Source organism: Neovison vison, chromosome 5 (assembly GCF_020171115.1).
Source record: "Neovison vison isolate M4711 chromosome 5, ASM_NN_V1, whole genome shotgun sequence".
NCBI lineage: Eukaryota > Metazoa > Chordata > Mammalia > Carnivora > Mustelidae > Neogale > Neogale vison.
The window spans coordinates 14,693,834-14,717,788 of record NC_058095.1 but is presented as its reverse complement, the minus strand read 5'-3'; the positions used below and the strand labels follow the sequence as shown (position 1 = coordinate 14,717,788).

At 54.8% G+C, this 23,955-nt stretch overlaps 1 protein-coding gene across 2 annotated transcripts; it reads left to right on the top strand.

The window, feature by feature from the left end:
• Positions 1–20,716: 20,716 nt before the first annotated feature.
• On the top strand, positions 20,717–23,920 carry PRR29 (proline rich 29). Of its 2 annotated transcripts, XM_044247642.1 has the most exons (6): positions 20,717–20,773; positions 21,133–21,208; positions 21,406–21,512; positions 22,479–22,705; positions 22,865–22,941; positions 23,125–23,920. In XM_044247642.1, the coding sequence occupies exons 3-6, from the start codon at positions 21,420–21,422 to the stop codon at positions 23,151–23,153; spliced, it is 426 nt and encodes a 141-aa protein (XP_044103577.1). In that variant the 5' UTR covers positions 20,717–20,773; positions 21,133–21,208; positions 21,406–21,419; the 3' UTR covers positions 23,154–23,920. The 2 variants fall into 2 exon arrangements, with proteins under 2 accessions (XP_044103577.1, XP_044103575.1); XM_044247640.1 differs by lacking the exons at positions 20,717–20,773; positions 21,133–21,208; positions 21,406–21,512 and having other exon boundaries at positions 22,200–22,705.
• Positions 23,921–23,955: the final 35 nt, after the last annotated feature.

Genomic DNA, 23,955 nt, shown 5'->3' with positions numbered 1-23,955 from the left:
AGATGCAGGTGGATACCCTCCAGGCTGCAGCCAGCCTGGGTGGAAAAAGACTGTTGTGATTGATTAGTGATGTCTGCCAGGGCACGAGAAAAGAGAATGCAGTGGGTCTGCCTGTACTTACCATCCTTGGTCTGGAGGGAAGGGGAAAGAAAGATGTGGGGTGGGGGCTACCATATCCTGAGCTTTGGGAAAGCATGATTTGGATTAGGAGAGGGAAGAAGGAAGGCACCCAAGCTCTGCAAGGGTCCCACCAGTTCCCGCCCACGGAACCTGTGGGATAAATCCCATGGGCAAGCAGAGGGGTTGGAGCAGGAGGATACAGGGTGTGTGTGTGTGTGTGTGTGTGTGTGTGGCCACAGCAGGAGAGCCTGTAGATGTTAATGTGGAAGAGGAGGACACAAAGGCAAGGTCATGGGGATAATGACAAGGACAGTTTCAATGGTGGAGACAGAGCTAGAGGTCCCAGGGACTGTTTTTGGCTGGTGGTCCCTGTGTGGACTGGGTGCATCCCCCCTGGAGCTTTAGAGGCCTGTGAGAACAGTATGGACTGTCCCTTGGCCTCTCCTGATGGCCCCGGCTCCTGCCCAGCCCTCCTGAGCCCATTCCCTGTGGAAGGGAGGGGGTGGGTCACTTCTCTGAAAGGTCCTGGGGAATGACCCACGTCAGCAGGCAGGCACAGGGGGACCGCGGCAGCCCATTCACACGAGCCACTGCAAGGCCTGCCCAGACAGACACCCCAGAGCCACCTCGCCACCAAAGGGGCTCAGACAGACCCCGCCAGAGGCCCCTAGAGCTCCACTGGATGGTGGCCCTTTCTCAGCGGGCTCCGACGCCTGCACAGTGTCCCTGCCCCAGCCAGCACAGCACTTCCTTGGGCTTGACCAACAGGTGGGGAGGGTGGCCCAGGGAGAGGCCAGAGCCATTGGGCAGAGCCGGCCACGCCCCTTGGCCTGGCGGCCCAGCTGCTCCCTGCCATCACCCAGGGAGTCGTGTTTCCACGGGGATGACTCTGCTCATCCCTGCTGACCCCATCCTTCAGCTGCTCCTCGGCCCCATTGTGGGCGTGGGAGCGTGTGTGTGCAAGCACGCACGCATACACACACACACACACGCCCCGCGGTCCTACCCTGCCGCCAGCCGCACACCTTCCCACCTTCATCCCACCCCCGGGTCCACAGACACGCCCAGACCGAAGACGCTGACCTGCCTGATGGCCGTGCGGACAGCCCGTGGCTGCTGGGCGCCCTCCCAGTTCACAAGCCTCGCTTGGCAACCATCCTCTGGCTTGCCACTGCCCACTCTGCCCTTCACGGGGGCCCAAGTGGGACGACAGACAACCAGAGACAGTTTGGCTCCACCCCATCCCTCGTGGAAGCCACACTTGCTGGAGTCCCCAGAGGCCCCCCTGTGCGCAAACCCTGCGGCTTCTTCTCAGCTGGCCCTCCCGCGCCCCTCAGGCACCTCATGCTGCCGCTGTCTTTCTCCTTCTTCCCCTTTTTCTTCTTCCCCTTCTCCTCCTCCTTCTTCTCTCTCTCTCTCTTTTTTTAAGAGACAGTACCACCTCCTCGATGGCCCCAGACCAGTGGAGTCACGGCTCCCTTCCTGCAGCCAGAGTCTTCAAAGCTCTAAGGTCAGCGGTAATTCACGCCCTGCTTGCTGGATTGTCCCTTGGTATCTGTCTCCCCCACTAGACTCCTCACAGCCTGGGGTTTGGGGTCACCACTGAATCTGGTGCCTGGCCCATTGGCACAGGTCTGTTTAGAGACGGCTGCCCGGCTCTTGCCTCTCTTTCCTCCCCTGGGCTCTCCCCCTGCCAGGCTCTGGACCCACACAGGCAGGCCTAGCCCCTCTTCCTGCTGACCCCAGCTGACCCCAGGCAGAGTTCGCATCTCCCCCTTCAAAATCTGTACTTCATCCTAAATCTCTGTCCTGCCCTCTTCACCAGGCCTGAAGCCCCTTGACATCTGGATGTCTTGTTCCAGGAGGGGGAAAGTGCCGTCCCTGGCCGGGCCAGCTGAGGCATGGATTTGGCTGGTGGGTACACCCGGTCCAGTCCCAGGTCCCGCACCCACAGGGCTCTCCGTCCTTCAGGCTCTTGCCCCTTCATCACCCTTCACCTGCTCTGTCCAGATACCCCCCACCTGCCTCCCTACTTCCCACTGGGCTCCACTGTAATCCACCACCCACATTTCTGAAGTCACAAATCTGATCAAACCTGGCTGCTCCTTCAGTGGCTTCTTACTGCTTAGTAGTGTGTCCACACCTTCCACCTGGCCTCCCAGTCTCCCCATGACCCCATCCCCCCCGTACCACCCTCCCCTGCCCTGCACGTGCCCACACTCTGGCTGTGCCACTGCTCTCTCTCAAATGGGCCAAGCTGTTTTATAACCACCCCCGAGCCTTTGCTTATGGTCTGCTTGCCTTCCTGGAACACCCCTCCTTTTTGTCACCCCAGAGAACTTTAATTTGTCTTTCTAGTCTCAACCTACACAAGAACCACTGCCTCCAGAAACCCTCCCTGGATGCCCTGAGTGGATTTCTCCTTTGTACCACCCGTGTGCCTAATGCTGAGCAAAAGTATTTGTTTGTGCTTTTTTGAGATTTTTTTTTTAAGATTTTATTTATTTATTTGACAGAGAGAGATCACAAGCAGGCAGAGAGAGAGGAGGAAGCAGGCTCCCTGCTGAGCAGAGAGCCTGACGCAGGGCTCGATCCCAGGACTCCGAGATCATGACCGGAGCCGAAGGCAGCGGCTTAACCCACTGAGCCACCTAGACGCCCCGAGATTTTGTTTTTAAGTCATCTCTACACCCAACATGGGGCTCACACTTGGAACCCTGAGATCAAAAGTTACATGCTCTACCGACTGAGCCTGCCAGGTGCCCCATAAGAGGTTATTAAATGAGTGGATGAATGAATGGGAGGAGCCCTCCACCTTTGCCCCTCTTTCCTGTAAGCACACCCTGAATCTAAATCATGACCAGAGACCATATCTCCTTTAATAGTCCCTCCCCCACTCCTACCTCTCAGCTCACAGTCAAGTGCCCTTTATTGTGATCCTCGGGATGCTTCCAGCCTTCACCCCCTTGTCCATTTCGAACTCTCTAGCAGAACCCTCTGACTTACCCAGTTTACCTATAAGCGCCATCATCACAATCCTTCCTCGAAAATACTCTTGACTCCGGCCTTCTCTCTCCTTCCATCTTCCTCGAAAATACTCTTGACTCCGGCCTTCTCTCTCCTTCCATCTCACTCATCTGGGGAAGCCCCAGCCTGTCTCCCAGCTGTGCTGTTTCTGGCTCAGCCCTTGGGTGGCTAAACGTTGCTGGAACAAAGGCTGGGCTGGACAGGGTTTGCAGCCGACATCGTGGTTACAAATGTCATGTGTGCCCTCACCTTTGTCCTGGAAGTACAGGTTTCTCTGGTGCCCTCACTTTTCCAATTTGTGAGAAAACTACTCCATGCTTTCTCTTCTTTCCTCAACACCCCCACCCCACGCTCCTTCCTGGGATGTGCCCAGGCAGTGACTTTTCCTGGCCTCCAATGAAAACATAGCATCGCACACCATCTAACTGACAAAAACCTCTTTGCTGCCCCTGCCCCTGCCATCCTGCTAAAACGGAAGATGAGGAGTCACCAAAGCCAGGCCTTGCATGTGGGCTCAGCCCAGACCCCTCTTACCTTCCTAAGGACCCCGTGCTCTAGTTATCTTCTCTCTACCACTGTCAACTTCTTCCTGTCTATGACTAGGCTCTCCCATCACAGAAATAATGGTGGTGGTGACAGAAACCACCCTTCCAGCCTCATATTGCCCTATTTTTCGATTTCCCTTCATGGAGAAACTTCTTAGAAAGTGTCCACACCAGCTGTCTTTACTTCCTTACCTTTTGTTCACTCCCCAGCCCATTCCAGCCTGGCTTCCACCCCCACCCCCAACTGAAATGGCTTTTGTCAAGTCACTAGCACCTTCTCTGCTGCCAAGTCTGCTGAACACGTTTCTGTCTTCACCTCCCTCAACCTCTCGTAAGTATTCAACCCACTTGGCTGCAGCCCCCTTCTGGAAAGGCTCTATTCGCTCAACCTCCCTGAGAGTACATCCATGGTTTCCCTCCTACCTCTCTGGCTGCTTCTTTTCAATTTCTTCGCTTGTTCCTCTTTCTTCCCCAATCTCTAAAGTTTCTCAGAGCTCAGTCTGGGTCTAGATGGCGTCATTCCTAGGACCGTAAGTAGTGTGACAAGAATAGCATCACATTTCCCTTGAACTCCAGACTGATGTATGCAGTTGCCAACTGAACCACTCCATGTGGAGAGCTAAGAGGTATCCCAACCTATGTGTGGTTATCTGGGATGAAGTATTTATGCTCTCCAACTGTTCAACCCATAGTCTTCCTCAACCCAGAAAATGTCCATCCATCCATCTGGTTGCTCCAGGCAAACATCAGGATGCCTCCCTGGTGTTTTGCTTCTTTTCCCCCCTCGCCTTCTACACCAAGCCCATCCAAAGTTTCATTAATACTATCTCCAAAATATATGCGACCTCCACCTTTTCCCCCTGGACCGTATCACAATAATCTCTTGCAATAGCCTGCTTCCTGCTAACTTTTTGCCCTGCCCCCTGCAAATCCGTTCCATAGAGCAGCCAGTGATCTTTTAAAAACAAGAAACTAATCATGTTGTTTCTCCTGCTTAAATTTCTCCAGCAATTTCCTGTTGTGCTTTGAACAAAACCGAAAAGTCTTACAGTGATCTACAAGGCCCCGGGCGATCCAGTCCCTGCCTCCTTCTCCACCATTGTCTCCTGATTTCTCCCTCTTCCTTCTGCCCCAGTCCCACTGGCCCCTTTCCAGCTCACCCCCAGCCTAGGCTCAAATGTCTCTTCTCCAAGTGGCGTTTTCCTTCTCTACTCTCTATCACACTCTCCTGTGTTTTCCATCACATATTTTATAATTGATAATTACTTAAACAAGTAATTTGCCTAATTTATTTTGTCTGTCTTCTCCACTAGGCTGAAATGCCAAGAGGACACGAGCTGTCTATCTGCCTCACTATATCCAGTCCTGGGACTAGGCACACAGTAGGCACTCAAGACATGTTTGTTAAAAGAATGAGTGGCTGAAGACTTAAATACAGACCTTCCCAGAGATAAAATGGATTCTGATACATTTAATCCATCAGTCCATCCATCCACCCACCCATCCATCCATTCTGTTCATAAGCCCGAAGCTGAGCCAGCCTTGAATAGGACACAAAGATGCACCTGTTGGGCATCCTGCTTTCCAAGAGCTGGCGGTTGGGGGAAGGTGGACACGAGCACATGTGACTATGACATGAGGAGAAAGCGATGATTGCCCTACAGAGGGTAGGTCATTGTGGGAGTTCGTGTGGATGAATGGTTACTCCCAGGTCAGGGAAAGAAAGATGGGGTTTTTCAGTTGGGCTTCAAAGGATGCTTAAGTTATAAACACCGAGAAATAGTGGGGAAGAACCTTCCAGGGAGAGGGAGGAGCCAGAGCAAAGACAGAGGCCAGACATAGAGAGCTGCAGGTATGTCAGTCTTTGTGGGGCAGAGAATCTATTCAGGGATTTGGGGTAGGTGGGTTGGGTCGCTGGCCATAACCTCGATTTTCAGGCATGGGAGTCTGGACTTCACCCTGCAGCCTTAGAGAGCCCCTCACAGGGGCAGTGGGTTGCGATAAGACCACAGTTAGTTGGCAAGTATGTGCCTTCTGTCCACCCTTTCAATGTGTCCAGAATAGACAGGACAAGCTATATTGTTTGCAGTGGACACCAGTGGAGGAATGAAGGGTTATCTGGGATGTGTGCATGGTGGCTTCCTGGCAGGGACAAGCGCCACAGAGCCCCATATCATGGGTTAGGTGTCATGATGGCACATCTCCATGTGGCTCTTCCAGCTACAACCTGGAGTAAAGGAGGCCGACGTGACAGCTTGAACCTTCTTCCTCCCACCTGCCAGAAATCAGACTCTGGCCTCCACCCCCAGTCTGTCCTTCAGATGTGGCAGCTGAAGGCCTGCAGGGGACTCCGGACAACCTATTCCCACTGAATTTAAGAACTTTGGCGTTGCAAGGACTCAAGAGATCAAGGAGTCCAACTCCCTCGTTTCACAGATGGGGAGATTGAGGCCCAGAGAGGAGCAGCAACTCCCCCCAGATCATACATTTATTCATTCAACAAACATTTCTTGAGCATCTGCTCTGTCCTGGGTTCTGTTCTAGGAGCCACAGTATAACGGTGGCAAACTCCCTGTCCTCACTGAGCTTGCATTCCAGAGGGAGAAGGCAGATAATAAATAGGGAAGCAAATAAGATAATTTTAGAGAGTGATAAATGAGAGGCCACACCAAGAATAAAACCCAGCTCCCTGAGCGCCAGGGCCAGAGCCCATTTAGTAAGTGAGAAGCCCCAACGGAACTTGCATTGAAACGGAAGTTTGGGCGGAAGTGTTGAGTAAAGTCAGGCCATCTTGGGGGCCTGGAGGTGGTGAGCAGACAGGGATGAGGGTGGGGGAAGAAGGGTCAGGAGTCGGGGAGCCAGGCTGGGGCCAGCTGTCCAGAGGCAAGGAGCCAAGTGTAAGGACACAGGAGGGCGAGGCGGCTCCACTCTGGAGCAGGTCCAGCCCAGCATTGTCTTTCTCTGTGGGGCTGCCAGGTTGGAACACCCAATTCCAGACATAATCTAACCACAGACAGAGGCCTCTTCCCTCCGGCCTAGACACCCTTTGTATTCATTCATCCCAAGATAGGATTCATTTTTTCAGCAGCCTACACAAAAGGTGAAATTTGCAATCACTCCTGGATCTTTTTCTCATTGAACTATAGTCAAATTAGACCTTCCCTATCCTATAAATTGTGCAATTGATTTTTCCCTCTTAAATCCAGGTGGATCCCAAACAAAATATTAACAAATCAAATCTCACAGTATATAAAAATCAGTATAACTACAACCAAGTGGGGTTTATCCCAAGTATGCAAGGCAGGATCAACATTAGAAAATCTACTAATTTTCATCCATAGGTTAAAGAAGAAAAATCACATAGAATCATATCAAGGGATGCAGGAAAAGAACTTGACAAAACCCCATACCCATTCATAATAAAACAACAACAACAACAACAATAACAACAACTCAGTAAACTAGGAATAGTAGAGAGCTTCCTCAGCCTGATAAAGTACATTTACAAAAAACCTACAGCTAACATAGTACTTAATGATGAGAACCTAGAAGCTTTCCATTAAGGTCAGGAACAAGGCAAGGATGTTGCCTTCTACCACTGCTTTCCAAAATCATACTGGAAGTCTTAGCTAATGCAATACGACAAGAAAAGGAAATAAAAGGTATACTGATTGGAGAGGAAGAAAAAAAAGAATCTTCGTTCACAGATGACATGATTATCTAGGTACAAAATCCAAAAGAACTGACCCAAAAAATCCCCAAATCTGAAATTAATAATGGTTTCAAGCTGCAAGATTAGTATAAATTTAGGTGTTGAACTTTACATTCTACAAGTTCCCCTTGTCCGTTGCACCTCTTCACTTCTAGTTTGTTTTTTTTTTTTAAGATTTTATTTATTTATTTGACAGAGAGAGAGACAGCGAGAGAGGAAATACAAGCAGGGGAAGTGAGAGAGGGAGAAGCAGGGTTTTCGTGCTGAGCAGGGAGCCTGACGTAGGGCTTGATCCCAAGACCCTAGAATCATGTCCTGACCCAAAGGCAGGCATTTAACGACTGAGCCACCCAGATGTCTCTTCTAGTCTTTGTGAAAGCCTATTGGATCTTGATTTTTCCTCTCAGTTCAACACCCTCACAGCTGGGTGTCTGTGATCCTGACTGTCCCAAATTATTGAAAACATGATTCAGGATAGACATCACTACCACCACCCTCCACCACCACATGCTTATAGAACCTTCTCTCCTAGGAAACTTTGCCTTCAAAGACAGTCCTTCAAACATCCAGAAACCCACCTCACTGTACTTGCATTGGCACGAGATCCTCTAAGAAACCATGCCATACGAGCCTGAAATATAAAAGCCACCATGAGAACTCTCCTGAAAGATTGAGAATGGATGTGACCTGTCCCTCGAAGCCTTCCCTGTTCATTCTAGGGCTAGGGGCCCATCTCTGTGGATGCAGAGATGGCAGGTAACTTGCTGGCCTTGCTCAGGACTCAGTCATCATGCCTCTTGCCAACCAAGCATGTCGTTCCCTGGACAACAGAGTACAGTCCAGGGGCAGGCTGTTTTGTTTCTCTGTGGACTGGAAGCAAGATTATTTCAGAGCGCCATGTGGCCAGTGGAGACCCCTCCTTAAGCTTCATCTGCAGTGAGGGCTCAGACTCAGAAGTTTCTGGGAAACTGGAAGAGATCAAACTTTTTCTAACCTGGCCAAAGACAGCACCGGGCATCCGGATGGCCTACTTCCCAAATTCCTGCATTCCCACTGTGGCCCAGCTCCAGGAATGCAAAACGGATCCCTATGCCCCCTCGTTATAAATCTCAAGTCACAGTTTTTCTCAGCTGGGGCAGCCTGGGGGTGGGGATGGGAAAGGGGTAGCTGTGTTGTTTCTCTGCCAGCACTTAGGGCTGAAGGGTTGGCAGGCCAGGGCCCTGGAGGAAGTCACCCCAGGTGCCCTCCACTCCTGATCTAACACTCTGCAGAGGAAATTTGCTCCAAGAGGTCTTGGAGGGAGGCCTGGAGCCGGGAGTGGAAACCTCCGGACACTCAGGAGCCCCAAGAGTTCCGGAAACAATCAGGGGCACATGAGGGGTGCTGCAGGGTGAAGGGTGGGCTAATGATGATTGTACTTTCCATGTGGGGCTCACTGGACCAAAAAATGCCTCCCCATTTTTTAGGGATGTGAATCAACCAGTCTAATACTGTGTCCACTGCAAGGGGTAAGTGTGATGGTGGTGACCACATTTATTTTGTACTTACTGAATGCCAAGTTTGTTTTCTTGTTCAGGATATGTCAGCAGCCCCTTCCCCCCCAATCAGATCCATTCTCTGCCAACCCCCAACAGCTCTCAAAAGTTTTCACCAATTTGCCTCCTCCTCTCAAACCTCTTTGCCTTCACCCAGAGTGTTTCTGGTTGGCTTGGGGCCCGATGAAATAAAAAACCCACAAATGGGAAATAAATCCTCAAATGGGCTGTGTTTGGGTTTTGTGAACTGTGTCTCCTTCTTTCTAACCCCTCCCAGCTCATCTGTCAGCAGCTCTGGGAGCCTGGAAGCTTTTCTCCCTAGAAGCAGGTCTTTCCCCTCCCAAGACTGAGCTTCAGATCAAAGGAATTCGTCTAAAGACGTCCCACCTCAGTCAGCATGGGGAAGAGTCCGTTGGGAGTGAAGGACGTTGGTTCCTTCAACCCCCAGACCTCAGCCCCTTCACCCAGCCTGCTGACATGCATAGGCCCTCGAAGTGGAGGCTGAAGGATTATTTCTTGAAGAAAAGCAGTCATGGATCTATTCATTTGGTGCTTACTGAGTGCCTGGCACTGTTCCAGGCTCGGCCTCCCAGCGGACAAGTGGCAGGCGCAGAATTTGAACGCAGCTTTCTGATGCCAGTCCACATGCCTGCTCCTACAAACGCTGCCTCCTCCCAGCCCTCTGGGGGACTGGGCTGGCCTGAGCCTCACCTGTCTGTCCTCTTCAAAGGGCAGACCAGGGTCCTTGGGCCAAGCCCCTAAAAGGGACCAGTTGGGACAGGCATCTGGCGGGCCCTGGCAGGACTAGACTCAGGCCTCCTGGGGCCGTGTGTGTTGAGAACTGTGGGAGCGGGGACCATAAGTCAACAGCTTGGTAAAGAGACTTCCTTGAGGTATGGGTTTCTTTTAGACCAGTCGACCCTCATGTACCCACTAAGTCCCTTTGCAGCCCATTGTACACACATACACACACACACACACGCACACACACATCGCTTCTATGAGTCATTTCTCAGCTGCTCCAAAGGGTGGGGAGGCTGATTCGTTCCACCCAGGCCTGGGGCTTCCTGCCCTCTGCTAGCTTGGCTCACTCTCAGGAGCCCCCAAGCATGACCACCAGGGTTCTGTGGATGTCACCCCTCAAACCTGTGCACGCACACCCTCTCCTGGACACATCTGTGCCACATCTCCCCCGCCTTTGGGCAGATCCACCCCCCGCACACCGGGCTGCTGCCCTGCCCTGCCTGCTTTGACCTGCAGTCCACCCCATGAGATGCCTGCTTCTGTTCTCTTCTCTCGCTGCCCCACACCCTTACCCTTCCCAGACCGTGGCACAGAGTCTCTTTTCCTACCACAGGCCCACCAAGAAGGCGACAGGAAGACTATTCAAAACTGATCAGAGCCCACCTGGCTCCCGTTTCCCTCCATCAACCCCCAACCATCCAGGTAAGGTGGGCTTTGAGCCCTGCCCGCTGGGCCCCCCCCCACACCTGCCAGGTCCCGGGAGCTGGGGATCACGGTCACCAGCGCCAGGAAGAGTGATCCTCTTGCTGCCTGTGGAGCCCTAGTCCCACCACCGGAAACCCACAAGGAAGGCTGGCGGAGTCATTCTGCCCCTTCAGCCAGCGGGGCCCTGCCACTTTTTTGGAGAACTCCACTCTACACCGGAAACCGCTCTAGGGATGTTTTCCCACCAACAATTCCGGTACAAGGTCCTTCTCCCCAGTTAAGGCCAATCAAGATTTTACAAGCCTCCAAAGAGACCGGAGTCACAAGCTGATCTTGCTGAAATGGGAGCCAGAGGGACTCTGCTTGGCTTTTGGAGTCACTGTCCTCACAGCAACATGAGTCAACCGCGGACCCTCCTGAAAGGGGGTCTGCCATCCGCTTTATAAAAGAATCTTCCTCACCTGAGGGAGACCAGATAGGAAAAAACGCATCCCCCATCCCAGCTATGCAGGGTGCCCAGCACTGGGGAAGGTTGTCCTGCCTCCTGCCCGGCAGACCCACCTTCGTGACTCTTCTCCCTCCTTCTGTTGCCCACCCTTCCCCCCACCCCAAGATGAGACATGGACATCAGAGTCACAGCCTGGTAAGAGCCACGATCATTAACTACTAGTTAACATGTAGAACTGACTATACGCCAAGCACCTCCCATTCACGAGCTCTTACTCCTCACCATGATCCTATCGTCACGCCCTTTGACAGAGAAGGAAACTGAGGCAAATACACTTGGTGGAGGTGATTTATATAGTAGACTGGGGCTGAAACCTGGCCCGTGGGGCTCTCAGGAGAACCCCGGCACTTGAACACTAAGCTACATCGTCACCCAGGTCTTACGTGGACCATGTCCTTCTAGCACCTAACTTGTGGGGAGGGGGGAGGCGGGCAGGGGCACCTGGCTTCACAAACCAGTTAAAAAACAGAGTGGGGTCTGGTGACCATTGTGGTTCTGTCCTTTGCATTGATGCTAGGGCTCCTGGCGGAGGGCAGTAAGGCCTGAGGGGAAGGGGCAGCCTGCCTGTCGAGGGGCACAGCTCCCTGCCACCCCTCTGTCTGCTCCTTGAGCCCCTCCTGCTCCTCCTGCTGCCCCATCCCCCAATGATGGCTGTTGACTGAAAACCTCCGGGAATAAAAATAGCTGTTGCTGACGAGGCAGAAGGGGGGCCAGAGCACATGAAAGGCCTGGGGCAGGGGTGGTGGAGGTAGAGGGAACCTGGGATTCCCCCAGCCCCATAAGCACACACCTCCTAACGGAGCCCCTGTATACCATGGCCTGTCTCTGCTGATATAGAGTGGGGACCCCTGCCGAAGGCCCAGCACTTGCCCCAGCCCTCAGGCTACCCATGGGAACCCCCTGCACCGCCCCCAAGTCTCAGGGGCCAGCTCTGCCCCCTATCCAGCCCTGCATCAGCGTCAGCACCCCCACTAGCTGTGTGCCTTGGGCAAGGAACAGGACGGAGCCTGAACCCTTCCTCAAGAAGATTCAACACCTTGGGTGTTGATGACCACCCCCCTCGTCCCCTCCCTTCTCCCTACCTGCTCTCTGGGGACTCAGGCCTCAGATTTTTCATTTCCCATCAATGCATCTCTCTCCTGGAGAGAGCCCTTCTGCTCGTCTCGGTAAAGTCCAATCCCTTGTCTCCTCTCCTGCTGTGCCTGGCCCTGGGAGACTTCTCTGAACTCTATCCCCAGCTGGACTCCTCCCTGCCACTCTCTCCCTGCCTCCCTGCCACTCTCTACACTTTTCTCTGTTCTGGGGGCTTGGAATAGCCTCCGGCCTCCGAAGGCAGGGCCCTTGTCAGGACCGACTCCATAGTCTGGCCAAGAGATGTGTGTTTTCAGTATTGAACTCGGGCTTCCCCGGGACCTGGGCCCAAGCGTGGGACCCAGAAGCCCAGGCGAGGGAAACTGGTAGGCAGGCCTTGATGCACAGGGCAGTCTAGAGCTAGGAAGGTGGTTCCAAGTCCTGAGTCCTCACCTCGGGCAGGTTCCCAACCAGAAATGACAAGCAAAGCCAGGCTGGGACAGGGGCACCTAGGAAAGACCCTTAATTATCTTCCCAAAACCCCAGTAAAAATCCCAGCTGATCCCCTGAGAGATGACTGGCATGGACAGGGGAGTGGGCCCTTGGGTTATGTCTGGGACCTCATATCGCCCACATAGGTGATGTGGCTCCAATACGTATGTGGTCACCTCAACGTCCATAACGTGGCCTCCAAGAGTGAGACCACCAGCCACGGCCAGGGGGCTGGGGATGACCCAAGAGGAATCTGGAGGGTCCTGGGAAAACCGTTCCTCCCTGTGTGTCCCCCCTACTGCCGCCCCTGAGGTCTCCTTAGCTCTCCAACTCAGGGCCCTGGGAGGCAATCATGGTCTTGGTCATAGAAGAATGACAATAGAACCCACCATTGGCTCTTCCTATCTCTCTGTCAGACCCTTCCCCTCTCCAGATGAGCCAGACTGGCCTCAAACTGGTCTCCGGCTATTTTCCTCAAGCTGGCTGTTCTACAGAGGCAAAACTCAAGGGCCTTCCAGTCTCCCTTGGGCTCTGCCCTTCCCGGGCTCTGGAGTGACTTATTTCCAGGCAGGCCCCCACTGCTGCTGGTATGGGTGGACGGTGCCATGTTTAGGATCCACCCGGACGGCCCTCTCCCCACCTGGGGCAGTGTAAACCCTTGTGGTGCCCCGGCCTGGTGCCCCGGGCAGGGGGAGGGGCCGCAAGATGTGGTTAGCCTTTGCCGGGTGGACTGGGAAGGCGCTCAGGCCCTCTGTGCCACATCAGTGCCTTCTTGGAAAGACTCGAAAGCCCCCATCCCACCCTCAGGGCCCTCTAGATGGGGACTTCCCAATTTTTTGAACAAATGCTTCTCTCTGATAAGCAACACCACATTCCTCTCAAACCCTTTCTCCTACCTCCGCTCAGACCTTTTGGCTTCTCGAGCTAGTGGCTGCCCGCCCCCTCTTCCCTGGAGGCCGGGGTGCCAGCTCTGCCAGCAGGGAGGGGGAAGGGGCTGCGTTCTGCCCTGGCGCCAGGGCCCCTCCTGAACGTCCCAGCGGCCCTTCAGTGCTGTGGCCCCATCTCCTTCCCCCTGGGCCAGGCTTTCTGCCTTCCCCACTTGTCCAGGAAAGGAGCCCAGCCTTGCCACAAGCTGCCCGGGGAGAGGCAGGGGCGGTGGGCAGAGCCTGGGCGGTGCAGCCTGAGATGTGTCCTCTGCTGGCATCTGGAAGATTCCTGTTTCAGCAGAGCAAAGGAGCCGCCACCACCCCCCACCCGGCCTCCCGCCGCTCTCCTCCCCCTACAGCCCTGCCTTCCCAGCCGGTGAACAGGCTGAGCCGCCACAGGGAACAGGCGTTTTGGCTTCTCCGCTCTCCTCTCCTGAAGACACTCAGCCCAGTCCCGTCCCTGGGGTCACCCTGCGCTCCTCTGGAGCTGAGACTTTACCACTGGGCCATTGGTGACCTCAGGACTCTTGCTGAGGGCAAAGACAGCCAGCCAGGGGCACCGAGGGCAGCCGAGGGGGGCCCCAAGAGGCGAGTTTGGGGGACGGGGAGGGTCAAGGCCCAAGGAGCTCGGCTGCGGCCGGGGCAGAGCAGGGCCCGGTGTGGGCAGGAGGACAGCGGTGCCCGGAGCAAAGTGGTGGCTTCCTTGAAGCCAGGCTGGGCATGGGGCCAGGGTGCCCTGCTCCTCGGGGTGGCCGGCCCTCGGGGTGCTGGGCGGGGCGGGGTGCGGTACTCACTGCTGGACAGGAGCGAAGTGCTTGCGGCTGAGCCTGGAGCGCCGTGCCCACCTCGGGCTGGGGCTGGGACTCTGGGGGACTTGGCCGGGGGGCCGGCCGGCGGGGACAGCTGCTGCTGCTGATGTCACAGGGTCATGAGTGAAACCTGAGGACTGGGCCAATCTTCAGGTGGGAGCCTGGGCTGCGCTTCACTGGGTGTGCTCGGGCTCAGCCCAGGACCGCTGGGGCCCAGGGCCATTGGCACACTCTCGCCTGCTCACACTCACACACGCGCGCACTCGCACATGCACGTTCACACACAGTGGGGCACGCGGAGGAGCCCATTCACACGGGTCCTTTCCCACCCTTGAGGAGCTTACCCAGGCTCATTCTACACAACAGGCTCCCTTCATGCTCGTTCCCAGGAGCCCCGGCGGCATGTGCCAGCTTGCACACTCACACTCGCTCCGTACACACTCACGATCGTGTCTCCCTACAAATAACCACACTCACACGTGCTCAGCCATACACATAAATCACCCTTCACACATTCACACAAACCCTTTCACCGTGTGTTACCCCCATTCCCACACATGCTCATTGCTCATGCAAACACGCAACCACACTCACATCAGGCTTGTGCATACACTTGTATTATTACATACATCTAGTCATATCTACTCTCCCAGGTGAACACGAACACCACGTATTCCGGACACTAGACTTTTATCACGTGCGTGTCTGTGTGTCCACACACCCATACTCATGGTCACGCTCGGGCTTTCACGCACGTCTGTGCATGTCCCTCCTATCTGCACCGTTGTCTAAGTCCACGCTCCTGTTCCCATGTGCACAAGGCCACCTGTGTGTACCTATGGTCACTAGATATTCATTAAGTGTGTGCCTATCTGTACACACACACACACACACACATACACATGCATAACTGTCCGCTGGATGACACAGAAGTCTCTAGAATCATTTCTCCACCACCACTCTCCCCCCCACCCCGCCACCATCCCACTCGCTAGACATCTGTCCCTCAGAGCTTGGGGAACGGAGGGTGGGTTGGGGGCAGCATGAGGTGGGTTTAGCTGCCCCCCACCCCCGAGCTACCCCCCCAGCCCCCCACCCCTTCTGCATTCTGGGGCTGTGAGGACCCCTAGTGGAGCTGATGTGAACAACCCACCTCCCAGCTCGCCCACCGCACTTGCCCCAGGCGGACTAGAGAACCCCTGCGGACTAGAGAACCCCTGGCTGAATCCAGAGTCACTGTTCCCCAAAGCTCCCAGCATTGCTCCCCGTCTCCCATGCCCGTCCCTGACACCATCTTTTCTGGTAGCTAGAGCTCCAGCCGAGCAGAGCCCAGGACGGAGTGGCCTTTGTGAGGGACTCAGGGAGGCCTGGGGGGTGGTCACCCTCAGTCCGAGGCTGGTTGGCCTCTCTCCTCCCAGCACGCTCTCGGTGGACCCAGCATCAGTCTTGGCGAACCCCTTCTTGGAGGCCAGGCCTGGTTGTGGTTGGAGAACTTTCTACTATGCCTGCACTGCCCACATCTCTCGCCAGGGGACCAACACCAACTTCATACCCTCAGAGGTATGTCTCCCAAACCTACAGGTGTGAAGTGGGTGTTCGCTGTGTGTGGTTCTTATGCTGCTTGGCTCACACACCTTTCTGACACAAGTTTTCCATGTAGTTTTATTGCTAATGTGATCCGGGTGTCTGCACACCCCTGCCTCTTCTTTGCATGGATCTTCTTTTAGCACTCAGAGGAGAAGGCAAACATTTTGTCTCTTCCTTCCCAAGTTGTCTCCCTGGAACTGTTCCCTAGGGTTCCTGTCATTACTCATGGCCCTGCCTTGGTTCCAGTTCGCTTTGCTGCTGGCTACTGTCTCCTTGGTTGCTCACTCCTCCCTGTCTGTGGGCACTGGAGAGGAGGTAGGCAGGCAGCTGTCATTCCCATTTATGGTCTCTACCTGGGCACTACCTAGAGCTCTATGGGGTAAGAATTTCTTTAATGAGGGGCTGAAGTAATTGAAGGGAATTGTAGCATATGAAGGGTGGGGAGGGCGGCTGTGTCCGGTTGTCTGGGTTGTACACTGTACAATTCTGGGCACCAATCACATTTGTTATCATTGTAGATTCATGTGTTTAAGATGATAATTGTCTAGCAGATGGTAGCAAACTATCTGGAGGACAGGGCTAATGTTTCTAATTTACGTGAGGTGTCATTTGGACTAAGAATAAGACTGACTGGAAAACCAAAGCTGTATGTGAAATAAGACTTTTCCCCAAAGCCCAAGAGGAATGAATATCTCTCTCTCTTAATGACAATATTCCTCCTTCCTTTGGGGAACTGCTCTTTCCCTACCTTAAATATGTCATTCTGGTATGGCTGCTGATTACACCCTCCACCTTGGCCATGGAGATGGCCAGGTCACCCAGGTCTGGTCAACGCTCTTGGCCACAGTGGTTGGTCCCAAAGGTGGATATGTGGCACAGGTAGGGTCAATCATAGTCCCTCCTGGGGATTTATGTGTATCCATACAAAAGAAAGATAATCTGTCTCTCCTCAGGATTCTCTAAGTTTGTGTAGAGTAACTGAAGTAAGTCTGAAGGTGCCTGAGGCATGTCTCCCACCAAGTGGAAGAGCCTGTCTGTGGGATAAGGAACGAGAACACCACACACAGGTGAGGGAGATGAGAGAGGGACCTGAAGGCCCTGCTTGACCCCTGAGTCAGTGGGACTACAGAGCAGCCCTGTCACCATCCTCCCCCATCACGTGAGCCAAAAAGCATCCCTCTTCCTTAGGCTAGTTTAGGCTGAGTTTCAGTTGGCCACAAACACAAGAATTCTGCAGAATAGAACCACCTTTCAGAAAATCCCACCCTGATCTTGTCGTACCCTGTCCCGGCCACTACCCTCCACCCCTCACCCCCACTTGGGCCTCAGTTTCCTCCCTGAGCCATTCACTCAGGGGGACTCCCTGGGATCTTCAGCAGGTGTCCCCCATGGTTGGCGGCACCCCAATTCCAGGGAGTAGGGGAGGGGCTCAGGGCTCCACCCCACAGCTCACAAGGAGAGCCACGATCTGGAGAAACAACACAGAACCTTTAAGAAGAAAACTGGAATTTCTTTACTGTGGTATTTTCAAGGCCCTCCCAACGTAGCCAGCCAGTCAGTCAGTCATGTAAATAGCTCCTTCCAGTTAGTGTCCCCATTAGGACCGCGGCCCAAGAAAAGGGCCTGCTGTCGGGTCGTCTGTCTCTGCTCAGCACTTCCTCATCTGTACCAAAAAGAAACACTGAAATTTCCACCAGAGTCCTTTTCTTTTCTCTCCGTTCCCATCTGAGGAAGAGAGGAAGGAGCTCATGTTTTGTGTGTTTTGTTGTTGTTTTTTTTTAAATGACTGCACAAGCTTCCTCTGAGTGACTTGCCTTCAGTTACACAGCCATTCCCTTCTTGGAGGGCACTGGTATGTTCAATTTTCGACCCTTAAAAATAACACTCTGATGAACACACTTGAAGAGAAATCTTTTGCTGTGTTTAGTTTATTCCCAAAAATAGATTTACGGAGGCAGCAGGGAGGACTTCTGATATATATTGCTGTGGGACACTCAGAAACAAACAAAAGAAAAACCCGGTAAAACAAAACTAAACAAAACAAAATAAAACAAAAGCAAAGATGCGAACGAGAGTCCTCATGGGGACAAAATGCAAAGGAAATAGGTAGAGTGTTCAGTGCCTCAAAGAAAGTAATAGTGGGCCAGCCAAGTGGCTGCAAAGTCACTTCCTCCGCTGTCAGACTAATGTCAGATCTATAAGTAAAATAGCTCAGGCAGATAAACACGTGCAGTTTTTTCATTCTTCAAAAGGCGAATGTTTCGGTTTCCTTTGACAAAGAACTCTACTTACATACGGAAACCAGACCATTTTACCTCAACCCTATCTTCCAGAACACGTGTGGGCTCAACAGGCAATCTTATGTCTGAGGTACTAAAGTAATCGCCAAGCCCTGCCTGTTTTCCACAGCTGCCTCCAGTCTGCTCTGGGCTGCTTTTATTTATTTTTAATTTTTTAAAAGATTTTATTTATTTGAGAGAGAGAGAGAGAGAGAGCACACAAGCCGGAGGAGGGGCAGAGGAGAGGAGAAGCAGACTCCTCGCTGAGCAGGGAGCCCACCGTGGGTCTTGATCCCAGAACCCTGGGATCATGACCTGAGCAGAAGGCAGATGCTTAACCTACCGAGCCACCCAGGTGCCCCTCTGGGCTGCTTTTAGAGGGAGGAGAATGGAGGCCTCCAGCGGGTCTGCCTGCTGCCAGTTTTGCCTCAGTTTAATCCATTGGCTCTTATACTACCAGATGACTTTTCTTCAGCATCTGTTTTGCTATTTTACTTCACTGAACACAGATTTATCATAGAGCTACTAGGACTGTGTTTTCCAGGAGTTTTTAGCAGCCCAGGGACAGAGACAGAGAGAATGGGGGGGCTGGTGTCTTAGTGTGGATTCCCCCAAAAGCAGAGCCTGAGACAAGGATTTGGAAGCAAGTAGTTTATTTGGAAGGAGCTCCCAGGAAGCACTCACTGTGGAGGAGTGGAGAAATGACAGAGGAAGAAAAAAAGTGTATATTCTCTTGGTAAGTAGGTTGTAACTGGGAAACAGGGACGTGTTGACAGACTTCGGGGGGTAGGATTCTCCCAGAGTTGTCCCACTGAGGCCAGCGGGCTCTACCATCAGCTGCTGTCCCTCAAGTGTATCAGGGTTGCTTCTGGCTAGAAGTCACTGGCCTGCCTCATCTGTAGCCAGAAAATATCCCCAGGTGGAGACGCTGTAGGTGAGTTCAGGAACCAACTGTATACTATGCATACCATTGGGAAGATACATCCCCGTCAGACATTTGTTCTTCCTAATTCTGGTTGACATACACGAAGATGTGAGGAACAAGATGAATCTTCCTAACACACGGCCGTGCACACATCACCCCCCATTTCTGTCCTGCTCAGAATGCACCAAGAGAAAAAAAAAAAGAGAGAGAAAAAAAAAAAAAAAAAGAATGCACCAAGAGGTCTCTATTACCCACATGGCACAGTGTAAATTCCTGACAGGGCCTGCGAGTCTGATCTGTTTCTGGCTGGGCTGCTGGAACTTCTCTCAGCCTAGACCCTACACCACAGTCAGACAATGTGCCCACTGCATCATTACAGGCCTTCGATGCCTGACCCTACACCTTTGCCCAGGCTGTGTCCCCAGCCTGGCCTGCCCTCTCTCTCTCCCACACAGTTTGGCCCCATCCCAAGGTGGTCCGCTTCAGAGCACTATCCCTCAGTGATCAATTCATCTCTATATGACCCCTTCTTCTAGGTCTCTCCCGCGGGAGCCTTATATTTTCGCTCCCTTCTCCTGAGTACATTTTCACTTCCTAGCAATGCTGGGACCAGCCAGAATACACCACTGTGTCTCCAGTGTTCAGAAGGGCGCCTTGCCGGCAACTCCTGGGTTAAGGTTTTGCTGATGCTAAACACAAGGACTGGTTTTGCCCCTCTTACTGTCATGAGGGTGCAAAAAGAAGCACCTCTGTGCTCCTCCCACTCCATCCCGGCCTGTCACCAAATTGCCGGATGTCAGCTTGTTGAAGGCCACTGAAGTGGTAAGACTCCCAGCTAAATCTCTGCCCACAGGCCCCCTCCCAGGGACTAAGACACAAGAGAGGAGGTCCGAATGGTCTTTGTGGTTCTAGATACCAGAACTCCTGAGAAGAGGAGCTGAATAGAAGTAGAGGGTGGGGGAAGGTCAACTCAAGGGTGCTAATCCCAGCTTCCTGTCTGGATTTTCCTTGACTGCTGCTCAGGTCCTATGTTAGGATGGTCACAGCTGCCGAAATAGATCTCTCCCCTCACCTGTTCCGAAGCTAAGAAGACCTTGATAACTTCCAGTCAAAAGAATGCATCCTTTGGTCATTTTTCCAGGATGTGGGATAATAATGGGGGCACCGGTGCTGATCTCGCCATGCTTCTCCACCTCTGTCAAGCAGCAGTCAGGGAATGAGGGAGCAAAAAGCCACGGGGAGTTGGGGGGTTTGGGGGGGGGGTCAAGGGGCCAGCCACCTGTTTCTGGCCAGAGCCCAGCCTTTTCTGTGAGCTTGGTTGATGTTTCCGTCCTTGGTCTGCTCCAGAAACCACTCCTGGCCCAAAGGATGTCCCTCGGATTCAGACTGACAGAGAACACACCCTTTGCCTTCAATCACCTGCCCTTCGCTGCCAAGCCTGCATACAGAATGTTCTGTTCTTGCTTAACTCATCACCCTAGCCAGTCCTGGGACCTGAAAACCAAGTGTTGGCTTTGGCGCCGGAATTCCCAGCCCCTCACTCATTCACTTGGTCCCGGAAGTGCGCACGGGTGGAAGGTGCAGCGGGACCAGGGAGCTCGGCGGCGGCGCAGGGGTGTTGGAGGTGGACATCCGCAGAGGGAGCGGCCTCCTGGGGCAGGGAGTCCTCGGGGACTCCTTGTTCCCCGCCACCCCTCCGCCAAGGTGAGGAGAGCAGAGGAGCCCCGGCGCCGGGGAGGGACCTGCGCATGCGTGGGAAGAGACTTTGGCGTCGCCCTGGTCGCCCAGGTAACCCCGACCCGCAGGTGCCCGCATGGCCTCCCGCACTGGAGGGAGCTGGGGTCAGGCCCCACCGCAGAGTGCCGCCCCGACGGTGAGGGCTGAGCCGGCTTTTACTGGGAGGCCTGGGGGGTTGGCTGACTGGGGAGCCGTCCCCGGAGGGACAGAACCCTGGAGGAAGTGGGGTGGGTGCAGAGCGGGACTCCAGCCGCCCGGGAGACTCCGGGAACCGGGAGTCCGTGCGGGCAGGGAGGAGAACGAGGCCCGGCGGGGCGAGGCCACTCGCGGAGTGCACGGGGGCAGGGTGTGGGGAGAACTTGGTCCGATCCCTTGGCGGCCTCGCAGAGCTGAGTCTCCCCCTCCCCCAGCCCTGGGTGACGGTCCTGCAGCCCGTCGCGTGGGCGGTCCCACCGCCAACCCCGCAGCCCGGTGGATTGAAGGAAGGTGAGACTCCGGGCTCACCCGCCTTGGTACCCCACTCTGCTTCGTACATTCTCTGGGCGCCCTCGCTGCACCTCCCTCCCGCGCGGTCCTGGGCTGGGCGTTGGGGGCGGGGGAGATAAGGCCCTGGGAGCGGGGCGGTGGGCAGTGGGAGGCCTGGCGTGGGCCTGCTGAACTCCCCCTTTCTCCCTGCCCGCCAGACCTGCTGGAACTGATGTTGCTGCAGAACGCGCAGATGCACCAGCTGCTGCTGAGTGGGCTGGTGGCCGCAGCGCTCAACCCAGGACCAGCCTCTTGCCACCCGCAGGTGCATCAGCTGGGGGTGGGGTGCAGGTGTGCCACCGGCGTCACCCACCTGCAAGTCCAAGGGTGGGGATCCACCTTGGGTGGATCCTGGAGAAAAAGAATCAGGCAACAGTGCAGCTGTCCCCACTGGGTCCCTTTGGCATCTTATGTGCCAGGGCCCCAAAGCAGCATGGAGTGGGAGTCCCCAAATCCAGAGCACTCAGGTCCTGTGTTCAAGGAGGTCTCCCTGCCAGTGTACCCCCTACTAGACTGCAGGCTCAGGAGGACAGGCACCCTGTACCCAGAGTCTGCAGGTTGCCGAATACTTATTAGGAGCTCTGGTCATATTTGTTGAACAAGTAAATAGATAAGTGAATGAATACAAGTAGCCTTGAATACAAGGTTACTTAGCCCAACCGACACCAGGAGAGCAGAAAGGTACGAGCAGGGCGCATGCGCGCGCACTGGGGCTTGAGGAAGGGCTCCTTGGAGGAGCAGGTGACCTTGGAACCAGTCCTTGAGAGCCAGGTAGGATTTTGGCGCTTGGAGGAGGCCAGGTTGTGTCCACCATCCAGGCTGTGGAGGCTGCCGGCCCTCTTCACACCCTGGCCTTCGGGGGCACCTGGGATGAGCACCCCACCTCCCTGATGGGGCTGGTGGGTCCAGGGGCAGGGGGCACGGCCAGATGCAGGTCACTGGCCTCCTGACCCCGCTCTGGAGTCATACCTGGATTCTTCCAGTCCCTGCTCAGCCACTTTTTAGTGGGTGACCTTAGACAAGTTCCTCAACCTCTCTGAGCCTCAGTTTTCCCTCCTGCAAAATAAGGAAAAAATGTCTCCAAAGTACCTGACTTGCCCACAGTAGCTGCTCAGTAAAGGGCAGCCAGTTTATCATGCTCGCCTGGGGAAATCAGAGGAACAGAGAAGTGGGGGTGGGGACACTGGGTCCTGTTTCATCCTCCCTCCTCCCTTTGTCCCCCAATCCCCAGGTCTACCTGGAGGGTCAGCAGGAGGAGGAGGAGGAGGAGGAGGAGATGCAAGCCCTGGAGGAAGGGCCTTTGGTGATTCACCACCACTACCTGCCCTGCCCGATGCCCATGCTGGGCCCCTCTCTACCCTGGCCAGTCCCTTCCTTTTCCCTCCCCCAACACCAGCCCCACTTGCAGGACACAGCCAGGATTCAGCACTGCCCTCCTGCCTCTTGGAAAAGGAAGGGGTAAGTGAGGACAGGGGATCTGGGTGTTGCCGAGGTCCTGCTCTGGGGCTGGGCTGGAAGAGCCCACTAGGAGCTGGGCGTGGGTGAAGATACCTCTGGGTAAGGCCCTAGAGACCGCTTCTGATGCGGGGGGTCTTTCTTTTCTTTCCTCCATGTCAGGAGAGCTGTAACTGTGCCCCCACCCCCACCCCCCAGTGCCACAGGCACTGTGGGTGCGGATGTGCCCCCCGCTTCAGGTAGGGGCGGGGCGGGTGCGCAGTGGGGCCTAGGGATGGGTCAGGAGGCCAGGAGGGCCATGTTGGGGGCGGGGGAGCACCTGTCATCACTGCTGCAGGCCACTGGCCTGTCCCCTTCCCTTTCACTCCTTGGGGCCCTGTTAGGCAGGCGGGAGCCAAGACACAGGTGCCGTCTCTCCCCAGACTACTATGATGCCGAGAGCCTACCATGAAGACAGACACCGGCCCTGGGACGCTGCCAGCTTCATTGCAGAGCTGGAAAGAGCCCTGGAGCCCCCGAGTGCCCCTCTAGAGCCTACGACTCTGCACCCATGCCTGGCAGCCCTCCCCAACCCATCCCAAACCCCTCAACCACAGCCAGGCCCTCTCCTGTGTGAATCAAAACCCTCTTCACCACATGGAGACCTTGAACTGGCCTCAGCTCTGCCCCGGAGCACAGGCCCCTCTAAGCGCATCCAGAGCTGGGAAGCCACCGCCGGTGGGGGGCCTTGGGTGTCTGGGAACCAGAGCCCTCCCTTGTCCTCCTCCACTCACCCTATCTGGGATGGCAGTGCTGTCGGGTCTTGGTGGCCTAGAGACAGAGCAGGAGGTGAGGGAAGGACTTGTGCAAGCCTCTTTGAACGCCTAGAGTGTTGGGGGAGAGGCCTGGCTCAGAGGGTCCTGGAGCTGAGCCAGTTCCCTTGGGCCCACCCTTGCCACAGGAAGCTAGCTCTTTTGGCCAGAAGAAGCCAGAGCCGCCCTGCTCCAAGCAGGAGTGGCCAGAGGTCCCCGAGTACCAAGTAGGAATGGAACGTCTTTCTGCCTTCCTGGGCCAGGGCGTGTCTCCCCCGGCGTCCCTCAGGAGAAATGAGTCACTCAGGGCTCCACGAGGACGGGTGTCTGGTGCCTGGGCTGGTCAGCATGGGGACACCCCAGGGCCTGGGCTGGCTGGGGCTCTGGAAGGCCCCTGTGAGGGAGAAGCTTGTGGGAGGCTTAGGAGATCTTTGGGGAGAGAAGTCCAGGCCCGGTGGTTGC